The 19593-nt window shown below is 34.8% G+C and overlaps 1 protein-coding gene across 2 annotated transcripts; it reads left to right on the top strand.

Moving 5' to 3' along the window:
• Nucleotides 1-814: 814 nt before the first annotated feature.
• LOC126808432 (nuclear hormone receptor FTZ-F1 beta) lies at nt 815-19593 on the top strand. 2 transcript variants are annotated; one of them, XM_050533133.2, is made up of 6 exons: nt 815-869; nt 3906-4670; nt 5022-5201; nt 12214-12653; nt 14338-14590; nt 15830-19593. In XM_050533133.2, the coding sequence occupies exons 1-6, from the start codon at nt 830-832 to the stop codon at nt 16084-16086; spliced, it is 1935 nt and encodes a 644-aa protein (XP_050389090.1). In that variant the 5' UTR covers nt 815-829; the 3' UTR covers nt 16087-19593. The 2 variants fall into 2 exon arrangements, with proteins under 2 accessions (XP_050389090.1, XP_050389091.1); XM_050533134.2 differs by lacking the exon at nt 815-869 and adding an exon at nt 909-1109.

Consider the following 19593-nt stretch of genomic DNA (forward strand, 5'->3'; position numbering starts at 1 on the left):
TTTTTTCGGGTAATCCAGTATTTGTCTAGTAAGATTGGGTGTCTATACTTTCCATATATACCAAATTTGACATACTTTTATTGGAAAGAACCACCCGATAAATACTTTTCTGGGAAAGTATCTTTAATACAAAAGAAGGCTAAAGCACAAATGGGTGTGCTATCATGTCTGGGGTGCAAGGCCTGATTTATAATACCCACAGAGGCCCTAATTTGTTGCACCCTATATGCCTGGTTAGAGTTTTTTTGAGATTTTATACAATATTAATCATGATGACAAAACAGGTCACAGTAAGAAAAGATAAAAACATTGAACATTTTTAAATTAAATATTTTAAATTTTGTCATTATAATAAAGTTTGCATTGCCCACATCCCCATGATGCCATAAGTACAGGCCTAGCCTATCTGCTTTTCTTGCTTAATGTATAACCTGTGTTAATTATCCGCTTTATGCCAGTTGTAAACATGGCAATATTGTTTTTGATTCGGGCAGTAGTTCTAACTTCTAAACCAATAGGCCTATGTTATATATTATGCAAAATCATTTTTCTGGGATAAAAAAAAAGGGGCGGGAAATTAAGCTGCTTATCAAGTCATTTTGCATTGTAGGCCTAACTCGGGTGTGTAGCCTAAATTATTATGACTGATAGTCCTATTAATTGAAACGATCAAGATATGCCCCAACGCGTCATTCAAAGGGGAAACATGATTCGCTTTTTTAAAAATTTAAAGCCTGCATAACAACCTGCAGAAAATTGCTTCGCGGAGCGACATTCTTATCAATAATCACTACTCTCAAACCCGAGTCACGTGATCCCATTTTACCAGATGACGCAAATACAGCCCAACGACGCCATATTTGATGATCGTAGGTTGAAATTTTAACATATTTTACTTAATTACTCTTACTGCACACCCTGTTACACCCTCGTGAGCTAGGGATTAAATTGGTTCTTTGTTTGGGCGAGAGAGGTCTGTGAAGGACGCGACGGTGGTACAAGGTCAGGGCCGTAGCTTTCTTTAGGAATGACTACCAAGAATTTATCAGCACAAATTGGGTTGCATTTTATCGAATTTATGTTTTATATCGGACGAACACATTAGATCAGTAAGTATTTAACGAAACAGGTGACTGCAGAATTTATTTGTTGTCAACTTAAGCTGAGAAAAATCGCTAGCGCGTTTGTTTTGGAACGAAAAAACATGTGCCCCTGCCCAAATGGCCTTCACTTCGGAAAGGGGTCGACTGCTCATTTGAAAATATTACTCGCCAAAATTAGCCTTTTGGGGCGTTTCTCTTGATATTTTCTAATGCTTTATCGAATGAAATAAGCTTTTTATTGCATTATACACACATTGTTGAAAGTATAGGACAAAAGTTTGACCATTTCGTGGTTATATTGACCACAGTAAAATTTGTAAACAAGTAATTACAGCTCACGACCTTTTGAAGGACCTTGACATTTCAAACTTGTCAATATATATCTGCCAGTGCATCTTCTAAATCAGCTTTGGCTTGGATATGGATAGAAATTAGAATATTATTCAATCAATGAGTGTTAATATTATGATTCATGGAATGCATGTTGATGTTAAAAACCGAATAAAAATAAATATTAAACAGATGCAATCAATTTAAATTATCAGAATAATTTACACAGGGATCTTATTTTGTAGCTTATTAATAGGCCCTATTAGTATTTATATATAAACCTTTATAAGGTCCATGATTTATACTATATCAAGGTTTACTAAATTAGATGGGAATTGTAGACTCAGTTGCATTCACAAGCTATAGTGGACATGTTTTGGCAAAGTCAAGGGCAGAACTTAGTGAATAAGTGACAGATATTGTTTAAATTAGAATGTGTCCAATAATTTAAACCAGGTACAATGTACAATACCAGATTTAATAATAATGACTTTATTTAAGAAGGTTTGAAGATTAGGGCTATAATAGCCTTTCTAACATCCTGCCATTCATAATACAAAAGATATAGACTGATATTAAATAACACACCACAATAATTTACAATAGCGGAAAAAATATATACAAATCAGTTAAAAGATTAATTTAAGTATGCGAGTTCAAAAAACAGAAAGTTTGAATACATAGATATAACACATATTAAGAAATGTACAATATGTACATGGTTATATATGGAGATATAAGCTTATACATGTAATAAATATAGGGGGAGGGCCTTTTTTAGGATAATATATTTGGAGTAGATTTAAGGTAAAGGAGAAGTTTTTTCCTGAAAATATTCAAGTTATTTTCAGTTTTTATACGCCCACATTGAAATGTGGTTGTATATTGTTGTCGCCCCCGTCATCCGTCCTCCCGACACCCATCCGTCGGTCCGGCGTCCACAATTGCTTGTGGACGCTCTAGAGGCTTAAGTTAATATCCGATTGACTTTAAATTTATACACAGTGTTTAAGGTCATGAGACGAAGAAGCCTATTGATTTTCAGCGATTTCCGATAATTACTGCCGGATTTATGGACCTTTATCACTTTGAAAAATCTTGTGGACGCTCTAGAGGGTAAAGTTAATATCCGATTGACTTTAAATTTATACACAGTGTTTAAGGTCATGAGACGAAGAAGCCTATTGATTTTCAGCAATTTCCGATAATTACTGCCAGAGTTATGGCCCTTGATCACTTTGAAAAATCTTGTGGACACTCTAGAGGCTAAAGTTAATATCCGATTGACTTTAAATTTATACACAGTGTTTGAGGCCATGAGATAAAGAATCATATTGATTTTCAACGATTTCGAATAATTGCTACCAGAGTTATGGCCCTTGATCACTTTGAAAAATCTTGTGATGCTCTAGAGGCTAAAGTTATCATCCGATTGACTTCAGATTGATACACAGAGTTTAAGGTCTTGAGACGAACAAGTATATTGATTTTCAATGAATCTTTATGACTTGAATTGAACAGCTAAATCCATGATGTTAAAAGTTTCGTATACTAAACGTTAGCATGGGGCAGAACTTTATAAAAACCAAACAAATTATAATGGTTTTCTGATAATTACTTAATGAGTTGTCACTCTTAATCAGATTTTAATGTATTATAAATATTTCATTACCAAAAAAAGTAAAAATATGCGACAAGTCTTGTTGACTGCCTGGACGATATAGCTGCTGTGGGCGTATGTTTCATTACCTGGCAACCTATCTTTAATAATAATCAGATATGTAAATCCTGTTGTGTTTGATGCAGACAGTCCTAGAGGGATTACTGTGTAACTGTGATAACAAGATACATCCACATTCATTGTGGGTGTCAAAAATACAGAATAAGAGGAAATTGGTTCAACACAATAACACATATCTACATGTACAAGTAACCTCAATTCTACCACACAAAGATTGAATTTGAGTCTAGCATTTTCCTACACATGATTAAGTGCTGACCCATATCCACGATTAAGCTCACCATTTTAATCCAGGCAATTAATTGTAATAAGGATATAGGATAAGCATGCTATGCCATTTTTAAAATGTTTATAAAATGGTTATAAAATGCTTTTACAATGCTACCATGAAGTTCAAGTATTGTCTACAATGGTACCATACCATATATGAAGTTCAAATATTGTCTATGATTATCACCTTTGGATGCAGACATGAACCCCTAGTACATGTAGTAGCACTACCGTAGTGGAAACAACTGAATTCTTATGGAAACACTTAACAGTTTATTTTCTGAACATGAACCCCTAGTACATGTAGTACAGTAGTGGAATAACTGAATTCTTATGAAAACACATAACAGTTTATTTTCTGAACCACACTTCATTTATTATTGAGATAGATTTAATTTGATTCATAATTGTTGGTTTGGATTCCTAATTTGTCTGTTTATTGAAGAATTTGTTCTTTTCAGAAATGAGTGGTTTGAGTGAAGTGGGTATATCCCCAGTTCTTCTACAAGCAATATCTCATACATTAACCTCATCAGATTCAATATCAACAGACAAGCGACTGACAACCATGAATGTTAAACAAGAAAATCCTTCACCATCTAAAGTGGTTTCCCATTTATTACAAGGAATGAATGAACCAGTGGCAAGTCTTCTACAGAGCCACTCCGGAAACAAAATTATGATTAAGTCAGAAGTTGATGATCAGCAGCAACCAGTGCAATTAAACGTTAATCAAAATGTTGAGAAATCAACAGACTACACTAATAGTGGTCAAGATGTAAGTATGGTTAATGTTTTAACAGCCCTAGCAACGCAACATTTGAGGAACAACACCAACTCAGATACGACCATACAACAACAACAACATGTCAGCGAATCAGCACCAACTAATTTACTAGAGCAACATGTAACCAATGAACAAGGACAACATATCATAATTTATTATAACAGTGAAAGTGGAGCTGTACCATCCCCCGCAAATGAACACGAAGTGGTTATTGAGAACATGGAAAGTTCAGGGGATGGGCAGGGAATCCGTCTTGTAATGCAACAGGGAGATGAGGAGTTGCCTGCAGCATCAACATCAAAATCATCCAATATATACATGTTACAAGAAGTACAACAAGCTGCTTTAAGTAGTGAATCACATACATCTAAATCATCACACAGTGATGGTGCTGAACCTATTGGTAATCCTTGTCCTATCTGTGGAGATAAAATATCAGGTATGAATGAGGATTCTCAAAGAATTCATTTATCCCTGCAACAAATTCTCCCATACATGTGCATGTTTAATGTTTTAGTAGAAGTAGTTTCACTGACCCGAAAAAGCTTCAAAATAGCTAGAAACTTTTGATAAATTCTGTTAAGATTCAAACTACCGGTATGTTAATTATAACTAAGCATAGCCAGAATTTTAAGAGAAATAGCTGTTCATTTTTACAGCCCCCTAGCTGCTATCTTGGTTCTTTAAATAAATAGATTTGCTTTTTTAATATTTTTTTTAAGATTAAGAAGAATATTTTTGTTACAATATTGTATGTAATGTAAATATGAAATTATGTCTTATTTCACAGGCTATCATTATGGAATCTATACATGTGAAAGTTGTAAAGGTTTTTTTAAACGAACTGTTCAGAATAAGAAAACATTTGTTTGTCATAGAAACAGTGACTGTGAAGTGAATATTTATAATCGTAAAAAATGTCCAGCATGTCGATTTGTAAGATGTTTAGACATGGGAATGAGGCTAGCAGGTAAGATAGTAAATAATAATGTAAAGTTGAAAATATTGCTTCTATGTTTTCGTAGAGTTTTAATTACCTGTAATGAATTTCAAAAACCTCCTTCAAGTATCACCTAGTGCACTGACATATGTAATAGATCATACCGAAATCTATTGACAGAAAACAAACATTGTCAGATTACAAATGAACCTGGAAATAAGAAACATGTCACAGACATTAGTCACAAATGTTCGTACTCTTAAATGATAAAAAATCTGAAAATGAAATAGTGTTTACTTTTCTTGGTAAACAATCTACCAGCAACATACCTTTCCAGTTTACAATGTCAATATAAATATAATCCTCTATGCCAATTACGCTTCAGTTCAGATGATTTTTTTTTCTTGTTGAGAACAATGCAAATCGCCCAATTGATGAAGGACATAGTGATCATTGAAACGATGTATTACAATTCAACTTATTACAATTTGCGTAATGAATCGGGAGATGCTGAATCGATTTATCACGATTCTTTTTATACGCCCACATTGAAATGTGGTCGTATATTGTCGACGCCCCTCAGCCCCTGTCCATCTGTCCACAATTAGTTGTGGACGTTCTAGAGGCTAAAGTTAATATCTGATTGACTTCAAATTTATACACAGTGTTTAAGATCATGAGACGAAGAAGCGTATTGATTTTCACTGATTTCCGATTATTACTGCCGGAGTTGCGATCCTTGATCACTTTGAAAAATCCTATGGACGCCCTAGAGGCTAAAGTTAATATCCGATTTATTTTAAATTTATACACAGAGTTTAAGGTTATCAGACGAAGAATTCTATTGATTTTCAACGATTTCTGATAATTAATGAGTTAATGGCCCTTGATCACTTTAAAGAATCTTGTGGATGCTTTTCGAGACAAACGTTATCATCTGATTGATTTTATATTATACAATGTGTGTACTATATGTAATTATTTCGATTGACTTTAGATTGATACACAGTCTTGTTGATGCTTTTCGAGACCATAGTTATCATCAGATTGATTTTTATACGCCCACATTTTCATGTGGACGTATATTGTCGTCGCCCATGTCGGTATGTCCACAATTGTTTGTGAACACTCTACAGGTCATAATTTTTATCCGATTTCAATAAAACTGGAAATATAGGTTTATCACCCTAAGATCTCGGTTCCTTTCGATATTGGCATGTATCGGACTGTAACTTCATGGATTATGGCCCTATTGTACGAAAAATCACGTTTTTAGCTTGTGAACACTGTAGAGGTCATAATTTTTATCCGATTTGGTTTAAACTTGAAATGTATGTTTATAACTTACAGATCTCGGTTCCTTTCGATATTCGCGCATATCGGACCATAACTTCCTGAATTATGACTCTTGATTGTACGAAAAATCGTGTTTTTAGCTTGTGGACCCCATAGAGGTCACAATTTTTATCCGATTCACAAAACCGTGTGAATATATATCACCGTTACACCCTAAGAATGGTTGAGTTCGAATTTCGTAAAAATTGGACCGAAACTGACAGACAAAATGGCCGCCCATCGTTCGCAAATAGTGTCAAAATATTTTGTATCAGGGTTGTGGATCCTCTGGAGGTTACAATTTTCATCTGATTTTGATGAAATTTGAAATGCATGTTTATAACCCAAATATCTTGGATCCTTTCTATCTTCGTGCATATCAAATCATAACTTCCTGAATTATGGCCCCTGATTGTACGAAAATTCGCGTTTTTAGCTTGTGGTCCCTCTAGAGGTCACAATTATTATCCGATTTAAAAAAACGTTCGAATATATCACCGTTAGTCGTTACACCATAATTTTGTCTGAGGTTGAGTTTCATGAAAAATCAGACCAAAATTGCCAGACAAAATGGCCGCCCCTCGTACCCAAATAGTGTAAACATCTGGTATATCAAAGTTGTGGACCCTCTAGAGGCCACAATTTTGATCTGATTTTGATGAAACTTGAAATGCAAGTTTATAACCCAAAGATCTTGGTTCCTTTCAACATTTGCGCATATCGAATTGTAACTTCCTGAATTATGGCCTCTGGTTGTACGAAAAATCGCGTTTTTAGTCTGTGGTCCCAATTATTATTCGATTTAAAAGAACGTTCCAATATATCACCGTTACACGATAATAACTGTTGACATCGAATTTTATGAAAATCGGGCCAAAACTGCTGGACAAAATGGCCTCCCCTCGTATGCAAAAATTGTAAACATCTGGTAAATCAAGGTTGTGGACCCTCTAGAGGTCACAATTTTGATCCGATATTGATGAAAGTTGAAATACATGTTTATAACCCAAAGATCTGGGTTCCTTTCGATATTCGCGCGTATCGGATTTTATCTTCCTGAATTATGGCCCTTGAATGTACAAAAAATGGCGTTTTTAGCTTGTGGTCCCTCTAGAGATCACAATTATTATTCGATTTAAAAAAAACGTTCAAATATATCACTGTTACACCATAACTTCCTGGATTATGGCTCCTGATTGTTCAAAAAATCGCATTTTTAGCATGCAGATTCTCTAGAGGTCACAATTTTTTTTTTTTCAATTTTAAAAACCGTTTAAATATATCACCATTCCACCATAATGAAGGTTGAATTCTAATTACGGGAAAATCGAAATGAAACTGCCGGACAAAATGGCCGCACTTTGTACGCAAATTGTGTAAAAGGATGCTACAAAGGTTGTGGACCCTCTATAGGTCACAATTTTTATCCAATTTTGATGATACTTAAAACATATCTTTATATCCCAAAGATCTCAGTCCCTTTTGATATTTGGGCATTTCAGACCATAACTTTCTGGATTATTGCCCCTGATTGTACAAAAAATCCTGTTTGTTTTTAGCTTGTTCTCTATCCATCTCTTCCAAAATGTGGGCGTATACTGCCTGGCAGCCGCTGGTATAATTATACACTGTGTTTATGCCTATATAATCATTTCGATTGACTTTAGATTGATGCAGAGATTAAGGTGATATTAAATGTATATTCTAATGATTTTCTGATAATTACATACAATCTAATTAGAATACAGATCTATATTTCGTTTTGTTTTTTTTTTTATACTTTCGATGGCCTACACTACATGAAGATCTGACCGGTTGTAATAAAATTTATCGTCAAAGGTTGTACGAACGGCTTTTGACACTATGACGTCAGACATTGATTAATCAACCAGCGTTGACGTTTCTAGTGGTTTACCCACAGTTCCCTGCATCGCACACCAAGAAGTCACTGTAACAGTGGGCTCATCCCTCACGCCATCCAGAACGCAGGCTATATGACAACTCTTCCAGAACTATAAAAAACGAATTGAATTCAATAGAATCTGTGTTTTAATCAGATTGTGATAATTACTTAATGAGTTGTTATTCTTAATCAGATTTTAGTGTATTGTAAATATTTCATTACCGACAAAAGTAAAAAAAAATGCGACAACTCTTGTTGACTGCCCGGGCGATTTAGGTGCTGTGGTAATATGTGTCGTTAACTGGCAACCTATCTTTTATGGTTTTTGTTGCTTCTAATTATCCTGGCCGAACGAAGTTAGGGAGGGATATTGAAATGGGTTCTGTCCATCTGTCCCGATTTCCTTTCCGGAGCATATCTCATAAACCGTTCAAGATATCTTTTTGAAGGGAGTCACGGTGGCTAAGTGGGTAAGGCACTGGCTCGCAAGCCTGGAGGTCGGGTGTTCAATCACTGCATTGGCCGAGAAAGTCCATCCACATTTTCCGGCGTGGTTCCCTGTTGTCAGTGATGCAGGACAGTGTCTAGTTGTTCGGATGGGATCAAAAACCGAGGTCCTGTGTACACATTGGCGTGCACGTAAAAGAGCCCTTGACAGTTGGAATTCGATATAAGAGAAGGCTGTAGACGTAGTGCTGCTGCCCGGGCAAAAATTCTCGAATAGCACACGGAATGGGCCTGTCTTCATTGGCCCAGTTTGGAGCAGAACAGTAGGACGTTTCATTTATCTTTTTGAAACTTTATACACACATCAACCTATTCAGTAGTTGTGCCTTTTGCTATTATGAATTTCTGGGATTTATATTTTTTGTGTTTCCATGGAAACAAATTTGACATAGTTTTGGTGTACAATTTTGTTTCCGGAGCATATCTCACAAACCCACAAACCGTTCAAGATATCTTTTTGAAACTTTGCACACACATTAACTTGTGATATACCGGTATATAGTAGTTGTGCCTTTTGCTTAAATTTCTCTGCTGAATGATTTTTGAATTTTTACTACACATTTGACTTGTGTATATAATTAATTGTTGTGCAAACCTTACAGGGAGTGGAGTAACAACCCTGCCTTGCTGAGCTAATGTGATCAGAGTATGAATCTTGGGTACTATTTCAGTAACGTACCTCTACCAGTTCCTGTGATCGTAGAGACTTGTAATTTTTAGGGTGTGTTCACGGGGACTAGCCATGACATCACACGAAATTTCAGCTGAATCGGTCAATAACTTTTTATTTTACCGTAGTTTAGTTTCTATAAGAGATAAATTTATCCGATTTTGACGCCATTTTGTTTGTTGACTATTTAGGCTCGAATGACGTCATATGTGGATTGTGGGTTAGAATAAGGGTTAGGGTATAGTCTCAAGATGTAGACAGGGCTAGCCCTAACCCTAACCCTGTCTTGTTATTCGAGTCTAAATAGCCAACAAACAAAATGGCGTCAAAATCGGATACACTTTCTCGTTATAAGCTAAACTACGGTAAAATAATCAGTTATTGACAGATTCGGCTGAAATTTGGTGTGAGGTCATGGCTAGGCCCCATGAATGCCCCCTGAAAATTTCAAATCTCTACGATCATGGGAACTGGTAGAGGTACGTTACTGAAATAGTACCGAATCTTCTGACTAGTCACATTGATATTCCAAGAAGTTGTTTTTCCTTATGTCTTCCAAACACCTGCAAGGTTGCAGGATGGTGATGACTAGTTATCTTGTTATCCATGTTACACACTATCCAAAGGTACAGCAACATTGGCGTAGGAGCTGGGGGTGGGGTGGGGTGATGGGATTTCAAAATTTTAGTTGTCGGACATTTTCTTCCCGAAAATAAAGGGACATAACTCTTATCGTCATTAAGCGTTTTCAAACCACAATTAAGAATCACGTGTCAACAAAATATTCAAATTCATACGTAATAAAAAAAAAATAGGTGCACCTCGTTATTTTTCAAATTTAATTCCCGTACGGTATTCAGATTTATGTCAATAATATTCCTACAAAATTACATGACATCGTAATACCATAGAATGAAAGCGTGCCGACTACTGCCCATCCGTATACCGGTTTCAAATTCCCCCAAAATTACTATATTTTTCGGGTCATAAGTCGATACATTTTTCAGCGAAGTCCGGCATTCGTCTTATACTCTGTTTCGATTTATATACGGAAGGTAAAAAAATGACATCCCGAAATTTATTTGACCGTAAACCGTAGTAAACGTCGGTCTATAATACAACGAGCGAGTGACACCAACTGCTAAAAAATCCCATTCGACTCTAAGCATGCGCTCTCGTCTAAAACAGTTACCGTAACTACTTACGTTATTCCAATCAAAATATTCATCAACATTTTTTAGCGTGTTTATGTATTTATTTAAAAACATAAACCCCATTCAAAATATGATCATAAATCCGACAATATGCCATCAAAATAGAATCTTTTCTCCCGACATCAGACGTATTAGATTCGGCACGTTTACACCTCTTAATTTCACGTGTCTCGCGAGATTTCTACTTTCATTATGCGTAACTACTTACGTTATTCCAATCAAAATATTCGTCAACATTTTTTAGCGTGTTTATTTATTTATTTAAAAACATAAACGCCATTCAAAATATGATCATAAATCCGACAATATGCCATCAAAATAGAATCTTTTCTCCCGACATCAGACGTATTAGATTCGGCACATTTACACCTCTTAATTCCACGTGTCTCGCGAGATTTCTACTTTCATTTTGCGTGTGTGTGAAATAGCTTTATTTAACTTCGGCTTCCACTGAAGAAATATCACAGACAAGTTATCGGACACAATGTATATTGATTTGGGGTGTTATAAACTATTAGGATATGTGACATGACTAATATTATCAACGATAATCAGGTTGAGTGGTAGTTATACACTCAGTACACTATATTAATTTTGGAATTTTGAATATTATTTACCATGTCTTGATGTCCAATTCGGCATATTACTGGTCGGACAATTTACGACGTTTGGAAAATAGCGTCGGACATGTCCGGAATATACTGGCAAAATCCCAACCGTGGGGAGCTGCACCAGATTTGGTCAACTGTCCATTTTTCGGGCAATGTATTTCCGTTTTACAAACATCAGAGAATGGGGAAAAGTTGTTTTTTGCTTAACATATTGTAAATTTATATTATTGTGTAAAATTAAACAACCATCACAGCTTTGTGGAAAACCCTTTTTAATTAATGATTGATTCATTCTGAAAATCCGGGTGACAAAGAAAATTATCGGGCAAATAGAGATTGACCCCCTACGTCGCCTATGTACACAAAAACTCTTAAATTGTTTTGGCCAGTTTGATCTCTTCCACATTGACAGGACTAACAATATCAATTATTCATTTTCTTGGTAAATATATGCCTGGTTATGGATAGTGATATGGATTGTATCTTATTGTGACTTCAGTGGCAATACCCAGCACTAGAACTACTAGAAGGACATATGAACTGCAAAACATAGAAATATACTTCCATGATAGATGTACAATGAGTTGCACATTATCACCCTGGTTTAATCTAGATTGTTATCCCATCTTTTTAAACAAGCTTTTTGTCAATGCTTTTGCTTGAAATGATTTAAATTGATATTTTATAGATATTTGTAACTTGAGAGACAAGTAATTTTTGTATTATCTTTCTGTAAAGATTTCAGAGCATCTGTGAAATACACCATAATATTAACAACTCTTCTCTTCTGTCTTACTTTTAGCAATAAGAAGAGATCGGACACGAGGAGGAAGAAGTTCTTATGAAGGATGTCTTGCTCCTAAGAGTAAACCGTCACCATTAGAAAGAAAGATAAAACGCTCGTTACCCGGTTTGAAGACTCCAATTTCAGATGATATGGCAGTTCCTGTTAATATCACATTTCCTGGTGATAGTAGCAAAAGTCATCTGGTAGCTATTTTAAACCATAGTAACCCTATTTCACAAACTCATAAAGAAACTGGACCTCAAACACCCGAGTTATTAACAGATATCATGAATTTAGAACCATTATTAACAGACGAAGACATTGTTCAGGATCTACCATTAGATGCTGTAGAAACCCAAGACTCTTTATTAAGTTATCTGACACAGTTGACAGAATTACGACTTTATAAATTGGTCCGCTGGGCTAGAAATTTACCACAATTTGGTGCAATATCAGTAAGTACCTGTAATTAATATTTTAATAAATCATAATAAAATCTATTAGCATCGACGTATACTATACACATAAGGTAATTTAAATATTGATTATAAAAGGAGTTCATTCTAATGAGTAGGGTTGTCACGATTAATCGGTTTAGTCGTAGTCGATTCGGTTTCTAGTTCAAACCGATTCACATTTTGAAAAATCGGTAGTCGTTTCATCCAATTTATATTTATACAATTACATAATATTGTTTGACTTTTACTGTCTGCTAAACACACTGCTATTAGCACTGCTAAATTGCTGCCTATTAAAACCGTATAGAAAGTAGGGCCCTACGTAAGTACGTGGTTTGAGACTCTATACAGAAATTCCCATTTACAGTGGCAGGATCTCAATGTCGCATGGAATTCTTCGCCTACCATATTAGGCATATCTTACTACGAAATGTGTAAAATGGTTGATTTTGGCGCGAAATAGCTGTCAACAACGGACATGATAATCATGGGCATTATAATACATGGACTGAATGCATGCCGCACGAGACAGGGAAGTTGGCTATGCCTTTTTATGAGTGATAAACTGTCAATGTAATTTTAATAAAATACCGTTTTATAAAGAAGAAAACACTGCTCCAGTATAAATTAATTTTAAATCCAGCTGTAATTTATTATTTAATTCACGATCAGAATGTGCCGTTACTGTGTACAAGACTCCTCTATCCTGAGTACGAGGATCTTCTATTCGCCCCCCTCGGCATATGTTGCCGTCTTTTTAAATGACACGTGTTCTTTTCTATTTGTGCTGTCTTCCGCGGCTTCTCTTGTCGTTTTTCGTCAATATGATTATCGCTATATATGTTAAAATATTCTGTACGGGAATTGTTGTACTAGTGAATTGTAATCTATTGCCAGAATAGGATTTTTAATTAGTAGTTAAAGCTGTGGGGGTAAGTCAGAACACGGAAATGTCTTACTTATCTTAATTAAATATCAAAACTAATGACTTAGTAAATGTTGTTTATTGCCAATTTAAACAATTTATTCCAACATCTATTTAAGACAAACTCAACGAAATGTACTACATTGATATACAATAAGCTTTTTAGTGTTCACGCGCCATTTTATAATTTACTTATTAAAAAAAAATCACAAGAAAAAAACCTCGGAGCGCAGTACAGACATTGCCATTATAGATTTATACGGCATCCGATTTATCGGCACCGATACGATTTTTGGCTGGCCGATTAACCGATTCAAGAATTTTGTAATCGTGACAACACTACTAATGAGGCTTTTGTTTTCAAATATTTTTGGACCAGGAACTGGTTCCCAGAAGCTACTCATCTTGTGGTTATTCTTGTTCTTGTGGGGCAATGCTATTCGAAAAAAGTATGGCTCCGCCATTTCAAGTATGACATCACAATTCCAAAATGGCTGTGATGGCTACGTGTGTACTTGTTTTAATTTAACAAAAACAATTATGTAGGCTACTACTATTATGTTTAACAAGAGCTATTTATTTATTTAGTTTAATCCATAAATATTTAGTTTTACAATTACTGTTTGGTTTAACCAAAACTATTCAACTTAACAACATTATTCTAGATAACAAGTTTATGCATTCACTGCTATTGATGTACTACGTACACTACTATATAATAGTATAAGTTTTTATTTATTAATTCTAATTTTGTAGACTGATGATCAGATCTTACTTCTACAGAGTTGTTGGTCTGACCTGTTAGCTTTAGGTGTATGTTGGAGAACTATGAGTAACCCAGCTGAGCTTACAATATCAGCTACCAAGAAAATTAGTTTAGAGTTTGCTATGAGTTTGGGTTTTGGTGAAGTGGTCACCAGACTGTTGTCTCTGTCAGAACATTTTCAGAAATTACAAATGGACCAAGTAGAATATGTGGCTTTGAAAGTTCTCCTGCTGATTACCCCAGGTCTGTTGAGTACAGGTATCTTATTGTTCACCCACATTTTAATGTGATTGTGTATTATTGTCGGGCCTGTCCATTGGTCTGTCGTCACTTTCTTGGACTCCCCCTAGAGAGTTTATTTCTTAATCACTATTCAATTTGAACGTTAGTTAAAGTTATAAAATTGCATATTTTCTAAGAAAGTCAAAACATAATTATTTCTATATCTATTACTTAATAGGTTGTCAAATCAATAGTATACAATCATAGGAATCATTCTAGCATTTAAAAAACATTTACATAAAAATTTGAAATAATTTCTACTTGCCAACGGTATTTGGAAATTGTATCATTTATTTTCTCTGGAAAACTAAGTCTACACAATGGAAGAGGGAGGTATCTCAATTATCAAGGTCCATGGTTAAACAGATAAGGATAATTTTGTCTGGTTGAGGGGACGTTTCATTCGATATTGGCATGTATCAGACCATAACTTCATGGATTATGGCCCCTGATTGTACGAAAAATCACGTTTTTAGCTTGTGGACACTCTACAGGTCTCAATTTTGATCCGATTTTGATGAAACTTGAAATGCATGTTTATAACCCAAATATTTTGTTTCCTTTTGATATTCGCGCATATCGGATCCCAACTTCCTGAATTATGACCCCTGATTGTATGAAAAATCACGTTTTTCGCTTGTGGTCCCTCTAGAGGTCACAATTTTATTCTGATTTAAAAAAATTGGAAATTGGACCAAAACTGCTGGACAAAATGGCTGTACATTGTACGCAAATATTCTAAAATATAGTATATCAAGGTTGTGGACCCTCTAGAGGTCACAATTTTCATCCCTTTTGATGAAACTTGGAATACATATTTATATTACAAAGATCTTGGTTCCTTTAGATATTCGCGCATATCGGATCGTAACTTCCGGAATTATGGCCCCTGATTTTATATTCCGAAAATCTGAGTCCCTTTTGATATTTGCACATTTCAGACCATAACTTTCTGGATTATGGCCCCTGATTGTAAAAAAAATCGTTTTGTTTTTAGCTTGTTCACTATCCATCTCTTGCAAAATGTGGGTGTATCCTGCCTGACAGGCACTGGTTGCTCTGCAAAGTTGGGTTTGCACTCTGCACAGAGTTAAAAATGGTAATGACACTGACTTATGATAATAATTGTTAAATGTCATTTCTTGATTAATGTACTAATTTAGAATTGTGTCAAAACTTTTTTCATTGCTCTCGTTATAGATGTGAAGGGAGTAAAAGATCCTGCTAAGATATCAGAACATCAAGAAAAACTAATGGAAGCTCTGGAGACTTATACATGTACACACTTTCCTAAACCAGATAATAAATTTGGTGAACTTTTATTGAGATTACCTGAACTTGCTCGAATTAGTTTTATGGCAAAAGAAATTTTACTAACGCGTTTACCCAAGGACACAACCACTTGTGGTTTATTAGTGGAACTATTAAAGGGAGAGAATGCTGCAAAAGATGTTTGATGGAGTTCTCCTTCCTTGATAACTTGGTTTATGGGATATTGAGGTTATTAAAAAAAAACCTCAATTCTGTGTGTAAAAGTGCTGTCTGTACATGATGTGCGAATTGTGATACAAGTGAATTTATCGACTTCCGAAAACCACAAAAGAGTTGGAAATGCATTAAATATTAAAAGTCTACAGCTTTGAAAACATTAAATACAATTAATGAAAGATATGTGCAAAAAGACCTCAATTGATAAGCATGAGATGTTAATATTATGGGAATGTGACCAGATGTTAAATTGTCTTAGTATAAAAGAAAGAATCAAGGAGATAATTGAGAGAGATAATACAGGGGGTAACCTCACCTTCATTGTTAAAATTTGCAAGAGCTTTAACTCAAAACCAGATAGTTTTTTCTTCATTGACTATTCGCATTCATGTATAGGATGAAATATATTCTGTATTAATTCAGCTGATATAGTACATGTAATTTAAACATACATGTACATTATGCAAGCACTAAATCTGCCTATTGCAGGTCTTTCTTTAGGCCTGAAATGTTATATAAACTATTAGACATTAAATTAACTTATCCAAACCATAATCAACTCTCTATGTCATCTTATGTGTCAGATTTTCACTGGATTTGAATCCGATCTGCTGCTCAATCTGACTTTAATAATGATGATCGAGGCTAGGCTTAAAATTCAAAAGCTAATGCCTCAGTTCAGAGTGGAGCAATTTGACTGAAATTTTCAACATATTCTATTTACGTTGTCTATTTTTAAACTATTAATAATAGTGAGAACAGCCAACTCTTTATCTGATCTCCCATAATACCTCTTTAACTTGCATAATACTGTATTATGTGACAAATTAATTTTTTTTTTTTTTTTTTTTTCATTACTGTTGATAGATTAAATGATTATGTGACTGTTATGGACAAAATTGAAAATAAGATCAAAAAATTAATACAAACATGTCACTATAAATTTTAGCATTTATGAAATATAAGGAATCATGGAGTGAGGGAAAGGGTTTTCGTTTATTCAATATTCATGAATATGTAAAGTCTAGACACAGACGTTTTATACTTCCACATAATGTGGACTTAGACTATTATGCTATTGCCCGTCTGTGTGTGTGTCTGTGGGTCGCCTACAGGGCACAATTCTTAATGGATTGTCTTGAAACTTTGCATACTTATTCCTTATACCCTAACTATGATCCCTATTGTTTTTGGTGCATGCCCGACCCCCAGAGGCAGAGAGATACCCATTTGTTCTTTGTTTGTATGTTGTCTACAGGCCACAATTCTTAAAGGATCGTCTTGGAACTTGGAATATATATTTCTTCTAGCCAAAGGACGGCAACTATGATTTTGGTCCATGTCCCGCCCCCGAGGGGCAGAGCCATGCCCAACTTTTGTGTTTATCGTACATGTATATACAGACCACAATTCTGAATGGATCATCTTGGAACTTGGCTTTTGTATTCCTTATAGCCTAAAGGTGGAAACAATTGATTTTGGTGCATGTCGTCCAGACCCCCCAGGGGCAGAGCCATGTCCAATTTTTGTGTTTAGCACCCGAAGGCCACAATTCTGAATAAATCATCTTGGAACTTGGCTCATGTATTGCTTATACCCCAAGGATGGCAACTATTGATTTTGGTGCATAATCCCCCCCCCCCCCTTTGGGCGGTGCTACACCACTTTTTGTTAATATTTTGTTTAAATACTGTACAGGTTGCATTTATTAACAGATTTGGATCCAATTCAGCATGATCCATCATAGGGTTGTACCTATTTATATTGGTCCATGACCAACCCTCAGGGGCAGAGCCACGCCCAATTTCTGGCGTGTTTTTTGTCTACAGGCTGGAATTCTGAATTGATCATCTTGGAACTCATAGAGTGGGGTAAAGTCTAATCAAACAAAACACTGGGAGGGGTATGCTTGGAACTTGGCATATTTATTCCTTATACCGTAAGGATAGTAACTATTTATTTTGGTGCATGTCCCGACCCACAGGAATTGGGTACCACACCCACTTTTTTGTTAATTTTTTGTCGGTAAATACTCTCTACAGGTTGCAATTATTAAAAGATTTAGTTCAAATCAGCATATCAGTCATTTCAATAACAGGGTTGTACCTAATTATATTGTTCCATATCTAACCCCCAGGGGCAGACCCACGTTCAGTTGTTCTGTTTATTATCTACAGACTGCAATTCTGGATCATCTTGGAACTTTGCATGTTTATTCCTTATACTGTAAAGACAGCAACTATTTTTTGGGGTGAGGCGGTGTCACACCCACTTTTTTGTTAATATCTAGTTTGTGACTTTGGCAAAACAAACCCAATGCCTAGCCTTCTTTGCCGCTTGTCATATTGCAGCGGTAGCTATGCTCTTGTTGTTTGTTAAAAGTTAAGGTACTATGTATTATTCCAACATGTTGGAATCGGAAACAAAACTTTATTCTTTTCTTTAAAAAGTTCATGGGATTCTAAGACGATTATGATTATAAGGAATTTTGCCTTCATGTACATGTATGTAGAATAATTTAAAGTATTATACACCTACTTGCATCAAATTACTATCTGTATTTAAAATTTCTTGAATACCGATTTTAGCAAAGGTAAATCAGTTGTGTATTATTGAATATTTGCATGAACATCCCAGAAGTTATCTCAAAAATGTTATGGTGAGATGATCTTTTAAGTTGAATGGTGTTGACATTTTATAAATGAATTCCATCTTATCTTGAAATTTTGAAAGTTTTGAGTAAGCTGTGTTGGAATTCCGATTTGTATTTCATTTTTATACCAGATCCAGGTACCATACATAATAATTCAGACACTCCCTGACCCAATCATATATGTTATAATCCTTTCAGCAGTAACATTGCTATATTTTATGATAGTGGTGATTTATGTTTAATAAAGTACGAACTGAATCGTCTTATGGGACCACCACCATTCATTGTTTTGTATTTTGTTTGTTATTTTTCTCTTTATTTAAGAGGTTTAATTTCTAAACATCAATAACATATATTTCCCTAAATATAGGATTTATTTCTTAAATCTTTTAAGGCTGTAAGTAATGTTCTGTTTATTCAATCGTGATTAGAAAATTTTTTAAGTTTCTTTTATTTTGTTAATATTATTGGTTATTCTGTTATTTTATTATATGAAAGATTATCCTTCAGACTAGTCTGTGGCTTTTCATAACCAATAAAGAATATTGACTAATTTTTGTGTACATGACAATATACCTACATTTAATTGTAGACCAGAGGGAAATAGTTAATGATCATGAAGAAACATACATATTTTTAAAAAATATCTATATCTTATAATTTTTTTATTTTGTCAAATTTCTTTCATTTCAAAATGACAATATTTTTCACATTAGATTGGTTATGTAAATATATTTATTGAGGAATAATATTTAACTAAATGAATTTTAAACTTCTAAGTAGGTCAATCATGTATGACTCGAATAAATTATTCCGGTATTTA

Source organism: Patella vulgata, chromosome 1, assembly GCF_932274485.2.
Source record: "Patella vulgata chromosome 1, xgPatVulg1.2, whole genome shotgun sequence".
In the NCBI taxonomy this organism is placed as follows: domain Eukaryota; kingdom Metazoa; phylum Mollusca; class Gastropoda; family Patellidae; genus Patella; species Patella vulgata.